Source organism: Corythoichthys intestinalis, chromosome 12 (genome assembly GCF_030265065.1).
Source record: "Corythoichthys intestinalis isolate RoL2023-P3 chromosome 12, ASM3026506v1, whole genome shotgun sequence".
NCBI lineage: Eukaryota > Metazoa > Chordata > Actinopteri > Syngnathiformes > Syngnathidae > Corythoichthys > Corythoichthys intestinalis.
This window is the reverse complement of record NC_080406.1, coordinates 14,309,281-14,328,102: the sequence shown is the minus strand read 5'-3', so window position 1 is coordinate 14,328,102 and position 18,822 is coordinate 14,309,281. Positions and strand designations below refer to the sequence as shown.

The following is an 18,822-nucleotide window of genomic DNA, read 5'->3' as shown; positions in this document are numbered from 1 at the left end:
TATCAGGTCAATTGCTATTGATTTGGGGACGTTTCAGGGGCATGTCCTGTTGATATCAGGTCATTACCTGTTAATTTAGGGACATTTGGGGGACATGTCCTGTTGATATATATTTGGGGGACACGTCCTGTTGATATCAGGTCACTTCCTGTTGATTTGGGGGAATTTCGGGGACACGTCCTATGTATATCAGGTCACAAAATGTCAATGGGCTGTAGTGGTAAATGGCCAAAAATCACTAGAACCTATGTTTTCCTGCCGTTGAAAATGAATGGGAAATTTGGACGGACATGGTTGTCAATGGCATCCCATTAGAAATGAATGGGACAGCTTTTGGTGAATTTTGGGGAAACAGTACATTTCTGCCAAATATGCCCTTTACCATCTTTTAATTTTTAATGTGTAAATGATGCTATTTGGTCAAAACTTGTACGACAAGTAGCGTTTTGAAAAAAAAATTTTTTTTTTTTCTTTTTAAAATCATGTTTACCGGTGAACGGAAAATTTTGGGGGGTCGTTCCAAAAATTCCCTGCGTCACACTAAAACTCCGGCCACTTTGACATACGAACGGTGACGGTCGGTCAGACAGTTTGGGCTGTGCCGCACGCCGAAGAAACGCCAATCCAAAAAAAAAAAAAAATGCAAGCCCCATCTAATTAAAAAGAGTAGAATATCAACAAGGTATCAATACAACTTAAGGACAGGCAGCAATGCTGCAGGATTGGGAGGGTTCCCGCCCAAATGGGCTATTTTCAAAGACTTGGGCTGAGAGCAGAGACGGCGCTAGCGCACAGGCAAGCCAGGCAGTTGCTTGGGGCCCCAGGAGAATAAAAGGGCTGCCAAAATGTACTCTACAGAAAGAAGAATTGTCCATTTTTCTTTTGATGTGGTCTTATTTCTTATTTTTCGCATTTGTTGCAAAAAACAAATGTTTGTAGTGTGCACATAAAAATAACACTTTTCCGTTATCGCTTTTGTCAAACGCGGAGCTGAAGGATCACTCTATTATGTTATCATCAGTCTTAGTGGGATTGAGGTCCAGCAGCTGTAACAAAGTGAAATAAGAGTAGACCCAAGGTCTGGAGATACTCTGTGTTTGTCCCATCTCCTTTGTCTCCAACAGTAGACCCGTCTTGAAAGCCATTTGCCTGCATAAACTACAAAGTGTAAGCAGGGCATGACTTTAATCAGACAATAAAAATGTTGACTATATTTACTTGTAGCGTAGCTCAGCTTGCATCCTGGACTCTTCTTCGGTCCGAACAGCTTTTTGTTCTTCTCTAATTTGATAGTCTTTTTCTTTGATTTTCTTCTCCTCTTCATACTTCTTCATAGCAAGGTATTCCTCTCTCTCACTTTTGTCCATCTCCTGCAAACGCTTGTCCTCTTCCTCCTGCTTTCTCTGCTCCTCCTGGTGCACACGCTCCGCTTCCGCTACAATAAACGATGATTTCAATTTTTTATAAAGTCTTTTTCCTCTCACAGAAAAAAGTAGTTTATGCCATTACGATATTATGATATATTCTTATCATTCCACCTTTCCTATTTCTTTCCTCCTCCTCCCTTATCTTTTGCAATTGCTCCATCTGTCGCCTCCTCCCTTCTTGACGTCTCCTTGACCTCTCTCGTTCCGCTTGCTCCCGTTCGACTCGCTGCTGCTGCCCCTCCTCACGCCTTCTCCTAGCCTCCTCCTCTGCAAGCTTCCTTTGTCTGAGTGTGGGGAAACAAAGTGACAAAAGAAAGCTTTGTGATACAAGCTGAAAACATTTCCTACCTGAGATCTTCTGCTCTCCTTTTCCGTTCCTCCTCCAGCTCGTTCCTAACGATATCCTTCGTCCACTTCTTCTCCTTTTGCAGTTGCCTTGTTTCTTTTTCATCTTGCTCCCTCTTCCCCTCCACTTCCTGCATCACGGCCTGATGATGAATTTCTTCTCGACTTCTTCTGGAGGCCTAAAACCCATGCCAACACTTTCAAATATTGAATTGTGTTAATCATACTCTCTCAATAATGTACACTGCTGGCCAAAATTATTGGCATCTCTGCAATTCTATCATGGGTTGGACAAACGTATTGGCACCCTTTGAAAAATCATGTGATGCTTCTCTAATTTGTGTCATTAACAGCACCTGTTACTTACCTGTGCCACATAACAGGTGGTGGTAATACAGTGAGGCAAATAAGAATTTAGTCAACCAACAATTGTGCAAGTTCTCCTACTTGAAAAGATTAGAGAGGCCTGTAATTTTCAACATGGGTAAACCCAAGGCCGGCCCAGCCTATACGCAGACTATGCAGCTGCTTAGGGCCCCTGACCACTAGGGGGCCCCCAATCTGGAAACCTCATTTCATACGTTGTTATTAGAGCATCGTGAATGATGTGGCGCGTATTGCCGTTTATCTATGCAAACATCCATTTTTTCGTCATTACAATCTGGCAACCTGGGGAATGACGTTGAACCTGCTTTGCGATTATTGGTACTCAAACTTGCTTGGAAAATAGATGCACGAATATGTCGAAGAGAATTTATCCTTCTGGAGCAGAGAAACGTAAGAAGAAGAAAATCTTAGAGGAAAAGAAACAACAGTATCAAGGTAATAGAGCATGTTGCTGATGTTGTTGTTGTGCAAGACACTTGAACGTTGTTGTCAGCTGAGCTTGTCAATATGTCGTACTAGTAATTGCTATTAGCTGCAGAGCGAAGGCCTGGAGCGAATCAAGTAAAGCCGAGCAAGTTGTCACCTGTCGGCAACGGCAAATGTACGGTTTCCGCTGATTGTTGTAAAACGAAATATTGGCATAATATGCATTTGGACTGGAGAGTGTAGATATAGTCATTTCATTTATATCGGACATTATTATCAAGTAGTATGCCAATCAGAAAAAGGTTTGGCGCCATTTACTGTAAGTACTGACAATCATTTGGGGTGAGAAGTTTGAAGTATGCAGTGCAACAAAATCTGTTAATATACAAAATATGGACGTATGGGTTGGATTGCATGTATGGGTTTCACAGTACACTGTGACGAAATGGTGGGCTAAAAATATGGGCCCCTTGGCATCATTTTGCTTAGGGCCCCCAAATGGCCTGGGCCGGCCCTGGGTAAACCTCAAACATGAGAGACAAAATGTGGGGGGAAAAAAACTGAAATTCACATTGTTTGATTTTTAAAGAATTTATTTCCAAATTACAGTGGAAAATAAGTATTTGGTCACCTACAAACAAGCAAGATTTCTGGCTGTCAAAGAGGTCTAACTTCTTCTAACGTGGTCTAACGAGGCTCCACTCATTACCTGCATTAATGGGACCTGTTTTACCTCATTATCGGTATAAAAGACACCTGTCCACAACTTTAGTCAGTCACACTCCAAACTCCACCATGGCCAAGACCAAAGAGCTGTCGAAGGACACCAGAGCAGGGGTCGCGTTAACCGGAAATTTTCCGTCGTTGACCGTTTTTTTAAAACGGTGACGGAAAAAACTGAAGTCCGTCAGTCATTTTGACAGGTTGCAATTCACACCCCAGACCACAGGGTGGCACATTAATTAGCTATTGTCTCTCTTAATGCATGACGTTGTTGGCTATTCTGTCAGAATATTGTAGCGTAACCAGGGTCTGGCGGCGGCACCGTGATTGACACATCAACGCGAGGTTCTTATTGGTGCACCCGGTGTGCCAGCGCATGATCCTTATGTCTTCCTTCCCCTTCCGTTTCCGCCTGTTTACCATTGAAGTCAATGGCGGTGGAATCGAAGTTGGAAGGTCTTTATACAAGATCCCGGGAATGTTATTTTGATGTAGGCGGGTGGAGAACCAAGCCAAGGCCTCCATGCTTCGTACCATGTCGATTTCCAAACCATGGGTGCTCGTACTCGTCATAAGGAGATGGACAAAACTGACAGCTCCTGCAGTCATGCCCCCGCTGTTATGGAAGGTAATGTGCTCTAAAAATACGAAACCTAAAATCTGGCGCATGAAACGACTTGTTGCCTTTGCTATTGATATTACGATGATGATTGTAATTACGAAGTTTAATCATTTTTACAACAACTAGCTTCTGCTACTGCTGCTAGCCGCCTGTTGCTAATCGTGTTTGAATGCACCGCATATATCCAAGTGTTACAAGTTTTTATTCGTTTGTTTACAGCTGGGAAATGCTGTTATAAAAGAGAAGACAACTTGACTTGTACGTTGATGGACATATATCGAACATATATAGTTTGCGTTCCACAATGATGATGACAGCTCAACTCCCGGGAGAGGCCGAGAGAGGCAGGAATTGTGACAGACGGTGGTTCGCCGAGATCGCCGTGATCCAACTACGAACTTGTGAACGGTAGCATTTTTAAATATATGCTATTGGAGCTGTAATTACCGAAGAGGAGAGCGAGATGGACTGCTGTAATTCGACAAGAAATCGGGGCACCAAACGATCACCACAGACTATGTAGTAGTCATTTTATATAATTTTAATATATATTTAGAAGATTTTGGGCTGACAACCACAATTAAGATCATTGTGTGACGTTGGTGATTGGGGTCTATATGGTTGCCTCTTTTTCTTTGGGAGTGGAGTTGTTTTATTGGTGTTGTTGGCGGTAAGCAGAGTAAAAAGAGGGAGAAAAATACAACTTCAGTGTCTAATTTTTCGCCGCCAAGCAAGTGTTACAAAATTAAAAATGAATGAAAACTAAATACTATTGAATATGTCATCATTATCATTTTAAAAATTTCAGTGACTGGTAAAAATAGATTATGACCGGATTTTTATGACCCTGTCAGTCAAAATGACAGACAACGAAAATGTCTAGCGCAACCTCTGCACCAGAGACAAAATTATAGACCTGCACTAGGGTGGGAAGACTGAATCTGCAATAGGTAAAACGCTTGGTGTAAAGCAGACATGCCCAAAGTCTGGCCTGGGGGCCAAATGCGGCCCGTGGTCAAATTTCATACGGCCCCCAGCCTCTGTCATAAAATCACTAACGTCTGGCCAGCACACAGACTTAATAAATTGGTCAGCAGTAAAATTACCCTGTGTGACCTTTTACTCCCAATGTTCTAAAATGGCGACAATCAACAACAAAAAAGAAAGTTGACTGCGACAGCCGACACTTCAAGGATAGGTGGAAATTGGACTATTTCTTTACTAAAATACGCAACAACTGTGTCAGCCTCATTTGCAAAGAGCCAGTCGCTGTTTTTAAAGAGTTCAATGTGAGGCGACATTACCAAACAAGACACTGACATGTACGACAAGATTACAGGGAAGATACGTAGAAAGGAGAAATTGAAGCAATTTGAAGCTAGTTTAATTTTACAGCATTAGTATTTCGCAATAGGCCGAGTCGAAAGAGAACGCCACAAAGGCTAGTTGTGAGATTGTTGAAATTATTAATTAAAAAAAAAAAATAGAGCAAATGTGACACACAGAATGGCTTGCTAAAATTTGCTTAAACATATTGTTCTACGTAGAGAACGTCAGCCAAGGTCGGCCCCCCACATTTTTACCACACCAAATCTGGCCCCCTTTGCAAAAAGTTTGGACACCCCTGGTGTAAAGAAATCAACTGTGGGAGCGATTATTAGAAAATGGAAGACATACAAGACCACTGATAGTCTTCCTCGATCTGGGGCTCCATGCAAGATCTCACCCTGTGGCGTCAAAATCATAACAAGAACGGTGAGCAAAAATCCCAGAACCACACGGGGGGACCTAGTGAATGACCTACAGAGAGCTGGGACCACAGTAACAAAGGCTACTATCAGTAACACAATGCGCCACCAGGGACTCAAATCCTGCACTGCCAGACGTGTCCCCCTGCTGAAGAAAGTACACGTCCAGGCCCGTCTGCGGTTCGCTAGAGAGCATTTGGATGATCCAGAAGAGGACTGGGAGAATGTGTTATGGTCAGATGAAACCAAAATAGAACTTTTTGGTAAAAAACACAGGGTCTCGTGTTCGGAGGAGAAAGAATACTGAATTGCATCCGAAGAACACCATACCCACTGTGAAGCATGGGGGTGGAAAAATCATGCTTTGGGGCTGTTTTTCTGCAAAGGGACCAGGATGACTGATCTGTGTAAAGGAAAGAATGAATGGGGCCATGTATCGAGAGATTTTGAGTGAAAATCTCCTTCCATCAGCAAGGGCATTGAAGATGAGACATGGCTGGGTCTTTCAGCATGACAATGATCCCAAACACACAGCCAGGGCAACAAAGGAGTGGCTTCGTAAGAAGCATTTCAAGGTCCTGGAGTGGCCTAGCCAGTCTCCGGATAACAATGCCATAGAAAATCTGTGGAGGGAGTTGAAAGTCAGTGTTGCCCAACGACAGCCCCAAAACATCACTGCTCTAGAGGAGATCTGCATTGAGGAATGGGCCAAAATACCAGCAACAATGTGTGAAAAGCTTGTGAAGAGTTACAGAAAATGTTTGGCCTCCGTTATTGCCAACAAAGGGTACATAACAAAGTATTGAGATGAACTTTTGGTTTTGACCAAATACTTATTTTCCACCATGATTTGCAAATAAATTCTTTAAAAATCAAACAATGTGATTCTCTGTTTTCTTTTTTTCCACATTCTGTCTCTCATGGTTGAAGTTTACCCCTGTTGACAATTACAGGCCTCTCTAATATTTTCAAGTGGGAGAACTTGCACAATTAGTGGTTGACTAAATACTTATTTGCCCCACTGTATATAGTTTTTACGTTGTTTGCTGTAAAACAAGGGCTAAAATGTGGTTCTTTTTGTGGTAGTTTGTTGTTAATTTGACAGTGAAACATTTTATGGTATTCCAAATGTGATAACGGTATACAATTCTGACAACCAGAGCTGTCACTTGTTGTTTAATTAATTTGTTTTCACCATGAACTAGCATATTTTTTTTCAAAGTTTTTTTCCAGAAAAAAATCCAGAAAGAAATATTTGTGCAATTCACTAGGATATTTCTTTGACTTCCAGTCATCAAATTGTCAAACCACGCTAGGGTATATTTTGCACTTTACCAACCTCAGTCTTCACAAGGTTTAACATCAGCTGCTCCTCAGTTACCATGACGGTGGAGCATGACGAGGACAGTTGACCGTGAGAGGATCCCAGAAGCCTCATGTTGACCGATACACCCTCACAGGAAGATCTCAGTGAACTTCTCGCATTCAGGGAACTAACTGACTGGGTACTGCCGTCAGTGCTGTGCTTGTCATCAGTGGAAAGGTGATCCGTGTCTTCTAAGCTGCTTCCAGCGTTTCTTTTGCCAGAAAAATCTGCGACTGATTTTAGGTGAAAGTCTTCGGCTGATTCTTGTTCAGTTGCAACCTTCTCTCTGTCATTGTCCAGTTGTTCATGTGAGTAAACATTAACAGCATCTGCAAATATGATGGAAAAACATTTCAATTTGAAACCACTGTTTTCATTTAAATTTACTTTTGATCAATCCCTGTCCTTGCTTCCAAAACAGTACTTCTTGTGTGTATTCATATTACCCTCTTTGTACTTTTGATTTGCTCCTTGGCTTCTACTGGTGGACTCTTCCATCCTTCCTTTCTCTTCATCTGCGGTATCCTTTGTTCTTATTTTGCTGTTCTTTCCTTTCTTGGCCCCGCTCTTTTTCTGAAACCGTATCATTCAATATCGAAAACAAATCACCAAAGTGACGACGAACCACATAATTCCTTACCACTGATGATAATGTAGATTTTTTGTCTCTCTCCTTTGTTTCTATCTTGGTCTGCTTGTCTTCTAATTGGCTTTCAGTCAAGGTAGTGTCACTCTCGCCCTGTTGCCTCCACTTCCTCACATTTCCAACTTTGTTCATCCTGGATTGAATCTGTCCGACTGCTTCTTGTGGCCTGATAGTTTTCACATCCTTCCCCCTACATGAACATACGGCATTAATGTAAATGTACAGATTTGACATAGTTCAAGAAGTTTTACGAACATCCATCCATCAATCTTTTATCTCCTGCTTAATCCGGGGTCGGGTTGCTGGGGCAGCTTTAGAAGGGAAGCCCAGACTTCCCTCTCCTCAGCCACTTCAACCAGTTCTTCTGGCAGGATCCCAAGGCGTTCCCAAGCCAGCCGAGAGACATAGTCTCTCCAGCGTGTCCTGGGTCGCCCCCGGGGCCTTCCACCTGTGGGACATGCCCGGAACACTTCTCCAGCGAGGTGTCCAGGAGGCATCTGGAACAGATGCCTGAGCCACCTCAGCTGACTCCTCTCAACACGAAGGAGTAGCGGCTCAACCCTGAGTCCCGCCTGGATGACTGAGCTTCTCACCCTATCTCTAAGGCAGAGCCCGGACACCCTGCGGAGGAAACTCATTTCAACCCTTGTATCCGGGATCTTGTTCTTTCGGTCACGACCCACAGCTCGTGACCATAGGTGAGGGTAGGAACGTAGATCGACTGGTAAATGGAGAGCTTCGCTTTTTGGCTCAGCTCCTTCTACACCACAATGGACCGGTGCAGAGTCCGCATCACTGCAGATGCTGCATTGATCCGCCTCCCGCTTTCTCCTATCCTCACTCGTGAACAAGACCCCAAGATACTTGACCTCCTCCACTTGAAGGAGTATCTCATTGACCCTTGGTCTCGGATTTGGAGCTGCTGATCTTCATCCCGACCGCTTCACACTCGGCCGCAAACCGCTTCAGTGAGAGTTGGAGATCATGGCTTCATAAAGCCAACAGCACCAAATTATCTGCAAAAAGCAGAGATGCCACTGAACCAGACCTCTCAACGCCTAGAAATTTTGTCCATAAAAGTTATGAACAAAAGGGCAACCCCGGTGGAGTTAAACACTCACTGGGAATGAATCCGACCTATTGTCAGCAATGCGGACCAAACTCTGGCACCGGTCATACAGGGACCGAACAGCCCTTACCAAGGGGCTCGGTACCCCATACTCCCGAAGCACCCCCCACAGGACTCCCTGAGGGACACAGTCGAACGCCTTCTCCAAATCCACAAAAAACATGTAGACCAGTTGGGCGAACTTCCATGCACCATGGAGGACCCTGCAGAGGGTTTAGAGCTGGTCCAAGGAGAAGTGACTTGACTCTAAGCCTCTTGCAAATCGCAGTGTTTCTGACTCTGACTCTAACAGAGACCCCAGCTATCTACCCTTCTATAATTGCAGCTAGGGATGTCCCGATCCAGGTTTTTGCACTTCCGATCCGATACTGGCCGATACCGACCTATCTGAGCATGTGTTAAAGTTTAAAGTTATTTAGCCTCCTTACTTAGTTGTCAGACTCATGTTGAAAAAGGTTTTAGTACTCTTGATAACAACTAGCCAGCTGAATTAGGTGAGTTTGAATAACACACAACGGTTGGTAACAAGAAACTGACCTGTTTATTCAGTGACAAATACAAAACATTATAAATAACAAACAGAAATGGCATAGTCAGTCAGTAAAATGTGCAAATAATATTGTAAACTGTCTTAAAAAAGCAAAACATACCAACAACCTCAGTGGAAAATCCCACAAATCCCCCAAGCTATTAGATGCTTTTAATGTTTCGTGCATTAGTTACAAAAATTGTATAAAAAGCCTCTCAGGTTTAAATAAACGACTATTTCAGTATCAAGTAACATTTTAAAACAGTAAATAAAATACTCAAGTCCCCATTCTGTATCAGCAGCTTTAAACTGCATTCAATTCATTTACCGTATTTTTCGGACTATAAGTCGCACCTGAGTATAAGTCGCACCAGCCATAAAATGCCCAATGAAGAGGAAAAAAACATATACAAGTCACATCGGAGTATAAGTCGCATTTTTGGGGGAAATTTACTTGATAAAATCCAACAAATAGAACAAATATGTCATTTTGAAAGGCAAATTAAAAATAAAAATACAATAGAGAACAACATGCTGAATAAGTGTACAGTATGATAATGTTACATGATGCATAAACAACGAAATGCGAACATGGCCGGTATGTTAACGTAACATAGCTATGAAGAGTTATTCAGATAACTATAGCATAAAGAACATGCTAACAAGTTTACCAAAACATCAGTGTCACTCCAAAACACCAAAATAACATGTGAAATGATATAATAATGTGTTAATAATTTCACACATAAATCGCTCCAGAGTATAAGTCGCACCCCAAGCTAAACAATGAAAAAAACTGCGACTTATAGTCCGAAAAATACGGTAATTTTGCGAATCAACTGTTAAAGTTGTTAAAATTGCTCCCGTTATTCCATAATTTCCCTTCTGTCTACTTTCAACATGTGAAAGTTTTAAAACTGTTTCGATGATAGATTCAAGTCAAGATTTTGCCGATTTAGGAGTATTTTAGATAAAAAGTTAATTAGGTTCGCTTGGAAGGTTCACAACAGCCTACTAGGGAAGTCTTCTGCTTTAAGATGGGGGTGGTTTACTAACGCATCTGGTTTTCAATACTTCAATGTTGCTAACGCAGTCGAGTCTGTCGTGTAGCATCTGGTTCTATATACATATGATATCCATTATCTCCAGTAAAACGACGTTGACGTAGTTTGTAGCAGCTGTCAGCATCAGTCAGGTATTCTTGTGTTTTTTATCCAGCGGCATGAGTTGAGCTAAAGCCGTGAGTTGAGCATTGGCATTACCTGGGTCTAAGACAAGTTATGTTTACTTTCGGGAGGCAATGCGGTCAGTTTCTCATTGCGTCCCGAAGACCGCGCTGTGTATTAGTTCCACTTTACTTGACATATTTCAATAATCGGAATTTGGATGTTTTTGAATCGTTCTTGAATCTTCCACGGCCGAATCGCATGTTGGATGGTGTGTCTTTACTCACGTGAGATAATGGCTCGTCATCCAGAATGAATTCTTCGGCAATGATTCTGTTATTCCCTGGGCTTTGGGACTGCCAAGTGCCAGTTTGTCACGCATAGCAAAGGTTTCTGCCAGTGTTAGTTGCGTAGGACCTTTCTTTTTGTCTTCGGTTTTCTTAACATACTCCTCATATTGTTTGTGGTGGTACTTCGCTAAATGCTTGATTAGGTTGGTTGTATTATAACTTCTTACAGCTTTACCACTACGCTTGACTTTATTGTGGCATATGTTGCTCTCTGCCTCTTCATCTTTGTCGTCCTTTAAGGTGAAATGATCCCACACAGCTGACATTTTTACCAATAAAGTCTCTCGGTAAATTGGGAGACAGTGATGTAAATGTAGTGTGTTGAAGGTGTGCCTTAAAATGCGGACCGGATTTTAGGGAAACCGAAGCAAAAACTGGAATGGATTATGTAAATCGGTGCTCTGGAAAACCCGGACCGGACTTCAAAAAAAAAAAAAAAAAAAAAAAAAAGGATCAGAAGTCTGGATCGGAATTTTTCCAGTGTTCCGATCCGATACCGATGCGCATTTTTTTGCCCATATCGGCGTCCGATCCGATCCAAATATCGGATCGGGACATCTCTAATTGCAACACATCCTCCGGGCCTCCCCTTAAAAAGGGGTACCACCACCCTGGTCTGCCACTCCAGGGCACTGTTCCCGATGTCCACGCAATGTTGTAGAGGCGTGTCAGCCAAGACAGCCCCACAACATCCAGAGCCTTTAGGAACTCCGGGGTGATCTCATCAACCCCCGGGGCCTTGCCACTGAGGAGCCTCATTTTATGAACATTCCAGTTTTTTTTTTTTTTTTACAATCAACCCTGTCACAGAGGTTTTACTGCATCCATAATTATTTAATAATTTATAAGTCATCATTTTGCCATGGTGGAGGGGTGTGTGTCCCAATGATCATAGGAGCTATGTTCTTGTATGGGTTGGAAGAATCCAATAGTTGTGTTTTAATTTTGAAATATACCGACCGTAAATTACAGCGTACCAGGTATTGAGAAGTAAATTATCCTTACTTGCTAATACCTTTACCTATGATACCACGTTGTTTTTCACTCTCTCTCACCGTGCAGCTTCATCTGCAGTTTCACTCTCTAGGTCCTTTTTTATTCCCACTGTTGGTTCCTTTCTTGGTGCTTTCCTAGCAATCGTACCATGATGGCTGGAAGTGGTACTGTGAAATAAAATCATACACATATATCTCATTAATCTCATTTCATTTAAGGAACAGCAGAACCTTCAAAATTAGTCAAGTGACCAGAAACGTATTGTCTTCATTAGGTGAGTAGTTTTACTTTAGTTTGATTCTGCGATAGGTGAAATAGGTTCACAGACACTACACTTCAGCTTCAGAGGCTGTGCTTTAAGCTATTGAATCAAATTCATACCCAAGTCCAGATTCCGGCATCGTGTCACTGTCAAAGTGGCTGGTATGTCCTGAACTGGCTAGTGGCAGACATTTAACTACCTCCTCTTGCTCCTCAGTGCTGCCTGTTGGAGGTTCCTCTACATGTTCCTTTGGTGAGGAGTTCCCAACTTCAATTTTAGCATCTTGTTTGTCCTTGCATCCTGCTCCCTCCATTGGGGCCGCTCTCTCTGTGTTTTCATTCATCGTAACCACTGGAGCAAAATACTGTACTACATGTAAAACAGCCCAGGTAGGTAATACTTTTTCACTTATTATTATAATTTATATAACTTACTGTATATACTTATTTCACTTTGTTTTAAGTTCCATTGTGTTTTGTAAATTTTACTTATTGTTTGAAAAATAAAAATAATTCTAAATATAAGGCGTTGGATAAATAGATGGTGTTATAAAAACGGATTACCTAAATTATCATGGCTGTTGGGTGGTCTTGCATCAGACTCTGCAGATCTGTGAAGCTCTAAAAACTTTTTTAACAACAAATATTACAAAACAGTGTGGGAATGCCACACGTTAAACAAATAAAAGTCAACCTCGTTAAAACTTGTAAATTGGCGGGAAAAAAAGACACTCACTGTTTTAATGCGTGCGCAATATGGAACATCCCCTGACGGTGCGTTTAAGTTCTGCACCCCATCTTCATCTGTACAGAAAATATGTACACTATATGTAAATATACAGTATATCACAGATCAGATCTCTCTATATATGTATATGATACTGTATGATCCCCAAAGTATTTTTGCACCTATATCTGTACTTTTACTTAAGTAGAAAAAGTGAGTACTTCATCCACCACTGGTGTGTTGTATGTATTGTATTTACCAGATTGCGTCTGTCCACGCTGCAGCACAATGAGACAGGGTAATGTCTCACCATCTGCAGACAAACCCTGAAAGACTGTGAGGGACAGACATAATTATTTCATGCTGGCGTCTCAGAACACTTCAAAACCAATAATGCTTCCAACACTGTATGTGCGCCTCCTTGATAAACATTAAAACAGCACTTTCTGCTCAATCCACATTTTTGGAAACTCTTTAATTTGATTTTAGTGATTTACTCACCTTGCTGCTCTATGTTGTCATCAAGGTCTTGGTGCTGAAAGTTGTCATAGAATGACAGTTGAATAATTTCACCATCAGGACCAAGAATCACACATCCAACGGCTTGACTTTTCTGTAAATCTGACAAATGGCTACAATATTAGGGATGCCTACACGAGCTGAATACTAGTTAATGTTTAAGAAGTGTGTGTATAGAGTTGTCAGATGAAGGAATTCGCCCCCCCCCGCCAAGCCGCGGAAACACCACTGCTCCCGCAAGCCAACCGGTGGGGGCCAACATTCCGCGCGTTCACTCCCATGTTAACCCTTTGTACTGACTCCATGTTCCAAAAGTTTGAAGAAGGCTCACCAAAAACAGGTTGACAATTTATTCGTCGACAATGATCAAAAAACAAGGCAAAACAGACGACGGAGGAATAATGCTGGATCCAAAACAAGGCTACATAAAAATGTTTCCGAGCAGCGAACTGTTTGTTATCTCAGTGTTCAGTCTTTTTGAAAGCTGCGGTGGAGTGGGCCGGGCCGAAGGTGTGGCTGGGTGTTGTCTTGGGATCAGCCCTCTGTAGCCGGTTTTGGGTGGTTAGGTTCGTGCGTCATCCTTCGTGGCTGGGACGTGGTTGCCACAGCGACCGACGCCGGTCTTTACGTCCCAAGCACCCGTTATCAACTTTATATCCTGGTTGGGCGGCCGATGCTAGTTGTTTTAGGACAGAGCGCCCTGCTCTTTGTCCTTGGAGTGGCCGGGAGAACTGATTGCGAGAGTTGGTGCGTCAATTTTGCTTGTGGCGCACATGTTGGGCTTCTGTGATAAGATGGCGTTCTGTATCTATTCTGCTTCTTTTCATTAAACTATGGTGTAGGTGCTATTTATTTTATATTTGGTGTGTTAGAGTAGTACAAACAGTCCTACAGTTCATATGAGAAACAATGCTATTCCCTGATTGTTTATATTAAGTGTGTTAGAGTAATGCAAAAGTTATATGGTGTGTGCGAGAAAGGTAACTATTCCCTTTATTCCCCCTCATGAGCCCTGACCGGGGATCGTAAAAACATGGATGGGGCCTTAGAACTTAGCCTTAGCAAGTGTTGGAAAAAAATAGCAATTGATGAACAGACTGAACAGAGAAGAGCCTTCTTAAATTTTTGGAACATGGAGTCAGTACAAAGGGTTAACATGGGAATGAACGCGCGGAATGTTGGCCCCCACCGGTTGGCTTGCGGGAGCAGTGCCAGCGGAGCGGCACTTCGTTCGGCTGGCGGTGTTTCCGCGGCTTGGCGGGGGGTGGGGCGAATTCCTTCACAGGTAAAAGCATTGGAAAATGATATTGGATCATATTGACATTTTTTTTCAGTATCAGTTTTGGGCTAATATGCATGTTGCCTTCAAAGTGAATTTAGAAGCCTTTTGCCTTTGTTCAAGGGCTGGTCACAGCTTAGCACAACATGCTTATTAACCATTAGATGTCTCAATCCTAAAATGCTTGGGATTTGAGCATACGCTAAGCTATTTTACAATATGTCAGGATATTCTATTCAATATTCCATTTGGCATCTGTACCTCTCAGCTCCAGTGGGAGAGCACCCCTGACTATGTCTCTTTTAGTGTCACTGGCTTCTAAGGAATCCTGGAGATCATTTATTCTCTTATATAAAAATGCTGAGGAACTCTGACTGCCTGGTCCTTTGCGTCCCACAACACATCCTGAGACTCCCGATGGGAGAGGCAAACATGCTTGGAGAAAAAGGACATAAAAACAGAAGGTAGTATTTTAATTATAAACACTGAAAATTGAAGGGAAAACCCCTATGAAATAAAATAATTGACTAATGCTAGGTTTTGATGCACCGTTCGCCAGGTCAAGCAGAACATCAGTTGATTTCTTGGACTCTTGTTCATGCTGGAAAAACTCTTTGCAGAATTGTTTCTCAGATTTGTCCCTCCTTGCTGCTTTCTTTAAACGTATGATATGTTCTGTGTGATGGAGAAAAAACATAGTCTTACATACAGGTTCATCAGGTTCAAACACTATCACCACAACATGTTTTCACCATGCTTTTTGTCAGGGAGTAGTAGAGGAAGAAGCATTGGGTGACGATAGGAGTCCTTTTGACATTCGTTGGGGTGTAACCCGACTTCCTTATGAGTTCCAGTCCTGCTGGTCTGCATCGTCATGACCTGGTGTACTTTTAAAGGAGGTAGATGGTGGTTGTCGATTGCTCCATATTCCATAGTGGAACTCTCTCGTCCCCTCTGAAATGTTAATGTTGACCAAAATTTGGAGGGAGAATCAATTACAATCAGAAGTGTTCTCGCTCTGTCATTAAGTAAAGCTAATTTGACTTGAAAACTTGGGACACCTAGAGCTTTTCAGACTTTGGTGTAATTTTACAAATATAAACTTTGGACGAGTTCGTCGAAAAACACAATGTCGTTTCTAACGCATAATTACGTTAAGTTTTTTAGCACTCCGTCAAGTGTGTGACCTAATTTCCCGAACGCAACTGAAGACTAACCACAGCGATAGCAGCAGCAACGATATCAGTGATATTTCCACCGAAAGTAACCATTCAAGATCGCTATTTCGTGACGCTACCGATGGCAAAGGCTCCCAGGAAAGATTATCAACAATTAATCCCTACATGTTTGAACATGAGGCGTCAGATGACGATTTACTCAGCACAGCAGACGTTGCTGATGACGCCGGTTGGTAGCTCGACACTTCAGGAAAGAAAGAGTGGTAGGCCTGTGTCTAGCATTGTGCCTTTCTTTCCCCAGTCATTCTGTGATATAATTTTCAGTAATTTAAAAGATCTAGTAATAAATGTATCAAATTGACATGAATAACAATAGACAACCTGTCAACTGTCTTATGACAGGAAAGCAACAAAAACAAAAAAACAGGTTGCGATCAAGTAATAAACATCACATTGACATGAATAGACAACCTGGCAGCTGTCTTATGACAGGCAAGCAACAAAACAACAGGTTGCACTTCAACGAATAGGCATTTGGTTTTGCCCTCTTATATCAACAGAGTTGCATCAAATTTTAGAATTGGAAAAGCCAGTAAGGGTCTACTTATGTCTTTGAAAAACCAAGGTTGTATCCTCCTAGGCTGTCGTCAATGAAAGGATCACAAAGACGTAATCGAGGAGCCGGGGAGAAGTTCTTCTGCCTCTCACAAAAGATGTCCAAATCCTTGCAGAAGATCTAATCAACATAACGATCACATGGATACGATCGACAAAAAAAAAAAAAAAAATTGTAATCACTACGCAATCTGAATGTCAAAAATTGTTATACAATATTTTCCGCGTCCTATGGTATACTGGGGGTGGTTCCCAAAAAGCTTCGGCTTCTCCCGTCTGCCCTTTTCTTTTCGGGTTGAATTAATTGTAAACACATATAAATGCTGTATGTTGTTGGATTTGTCATGCCTGAAGGGAAAAATAAATAAATAAATAAATAAATACAAAAGTATAGAAAGAAAGAAAGAAAGAAAGAAAGAAAGAAAGAAAGAAAGAAAGAAAGAAAGAAAGAAAGAAAGAAAGAAAGAAAGAAAGAAAGAAAGAAAGAAAGAAAGAAAGAAAGAAGAAGTTTTTTTGGGCCACTTAGGCTAGGTTCATACCGGAGGTTTTAATGCACAATTCCAATTTTTTTGTCATATATGTTTCATTGGCGTGCCCATTCAGACTCTCCATTGAACCCGTTCAAGCATCACGCATGCGCACTAAGGCTATGTTCATATTACAGGTCTTAATGCACAAATGCGATTTTTTTGTCATATCCATTTTTTTGGCGTCCCCGTTCAGACTGCCTTTGTCCATTGAGACCATTCAAGTATTACGCATGCGCTCTAATTCGCAGTCCGACACGCGCTGAGCAAGGAGACCCGCATGCGCAGAAGCATCAAAACGAATGGCCGCACATACTGGCTGTCATCCGTCATTCCAGGGATATCATATTTTGCTTTTCAAAATGTGGACACAAATAACAGACATAAATAATTCCCATTTAGGCCTATATTCAAAGTTTATATGGATCGATAGCATGCACGCACTGTCCGTGCATGTCACACACATACGGGCTTTTTGCCCCGACTCTCGGCCGTGTAAGCAATGTTGAAATATTGCTTATCTGGAGCAGACAGAGAACCGATCATTCTCAGGCTTATCTTCAACCCATTTCTATTTTTTTTTATGACTGTTGTCAAGTGTGACCCTTCCTAAAAAGTCGTCTTCAAGGCAAGCTAGGCGCTAATAACGCACAAGCTGCACCTCTACCGGGGCGTCTCTCTCGCTTTTTGATGACGTAATTGGTGCATGAATTCCGATTTGAGAGACTGGACAGTACAGACCACCGCGACAGTCTGGAAAAATGTGGCCCAGATCGGATTTGAACCACATACGAAAGTGACCCAGATCGGATTTGAAATGGTCCAGTTCTATGCGACTTGTCACGTTCAGACCGTCAAGTTAATGCCTCACTCGAGTCGGATAAACAATTAAAAAATCGGATTCGTGCATTAAGACCTGTAGTATGAACGTAGCCTAATTCGCAGTCCGAGACGCGGTAAGCACACTGACCTGCACGCGCAGGAGCATCAAAACAAATGACGGAAAACCGAGCATACTCAGGCTTATCCTCAACCCATTTTATTTTTTTTATGACTGTTGTCAAGCCCGCCCCTTCCCCAAAAGCTGCGTTCAAACTAGGCGCTAACGCTAATGCACACCTGCACCACTACCTTCCTCTACCGCTACCTACCACTTCTCTCACTCTCTGCTGACGTAATTGCTGCATGAATTCCGATTTGGGGGACTTGACAGTTCAGATCGGAACCACATTCTGGAAGAATGTGGCCCAGATCAGATTTAACCGTATACGAAAGTGGCCTAGATCGGTTTAAAAATGGTCCACTTTTATGCGACTTTTCCCGTTCAGACCGTAAAGTTAATGCCTCACTCAAGTCGGAAAAACACAAAAAAATCGGATTCGTGCATTGAAACCTGTGGTATGAACCTAGCCTTATAGAGGCTCGAGCCTTTGTGTGAGCAATTCATCACTACACATCGAGATGGCATGATGAATCTCGCGAGTTAAACCCAGAAAATGTTTGCAATATGTAGCGAGGAAAGCAAGGTGCTATACTTTCGTATTGGAGTGCTGGCGAGGTCTTCGGGAAATGACGTCATCAGGTAGCGGGCGTCACTCGTTGCTGAGGTGTTGCTATGGCAGTAACTCAAAAAATACGCGGTCAATTAAAAAAAAATTGGTGATGTGAGTTTTGAGATAGCGAATGATGTATTCAATACAATTTAGCCAAGTAAAACGCTCATGAATTGAAAATTTCACCTGCCCTTTAACACTTGAAACTACCCAAGCCGTTTGAGGGCGCTGCACAGATGTCAGTTGAATGAATCAATGTATTACCTCAACCATGTTTTCAGAACATCTTTGGAAAATTAGTTG

The 18,822-nt window shown here is 42.2% G+C and overlaps 1 protein-coding gene across 1 annotated transcript; it reads right to left on the bottom strand.

Moving 5' to 3' along the window:
- Positions 1 to 664: 664 nt before the first annotated feature.
- LOC130927525 (uncharacterized protein KIAA2012 homolog) lies at positions 665 to 15,087 on the bottom strand. Its single transcript, XM_057853416.1, has 14 exons — positions 14,908 to 15,087; positions 13,350 to 13,469; positions 13,108 to 13,182; positions 12,858 to 12,925; positions 12,686 to 12,749; positions 12,242 to 12,473; positions 11,920 to 12,027; positions 7,685 to 7,880; positions 7,491 to 7,617; positions 7,018 to 7,373; positions 1,776 to 1,951; positions 1,539 to 1,711; positions 1,219 to 1,435; positions 665 to 1,149 (listed from the first exon to the last, which is right to left on the bottom strand). The coding sequence occupies exons 6-14, from the start codon at positions 12,463 to 12,465 to the stop codon at positions 999 to 1,001; spliced, it is 1,728 nt and encodes a 575-aa protein (XP_057709399.1). The 5' UTR covers positions 12,466 to 12,473; positions 12,686 to 12,749; positions 12,858 to 12,925; positions 13,108 to 13,182; positions 13,350 to 13,469; positions 14,908 to 15,087; the 3' UTR covers positions 665 to 998.
- Positions 15,088 to 18,822: the final 3,735 nt, after the last annotated feature.

Bases quoted from the DNA above. Each gene is read 5' to 3' on its own strand.
- LOC130927525 (XM_057853416.1), bottom strand. From the start codon at position 12,465: ATGAATGAAAACACAGAGAGAGCGGCCCCAATGGAGGGAGCAGGATGC. The intron at 12,028-12,241 runs GTATGAATTTGA...TTTATTTCACAG, and splicing joins ATGCCGGAATCTGGACTTGG to TACCACTTCCAGCCATCATG. The intron at 7,618-7,684 runs GTAAGGAATTAT...ATACGGTTTCAG, and splicing joins AATCTACATTATCATCAGTG to AAAAAGAGCGGGGCCAAGAA.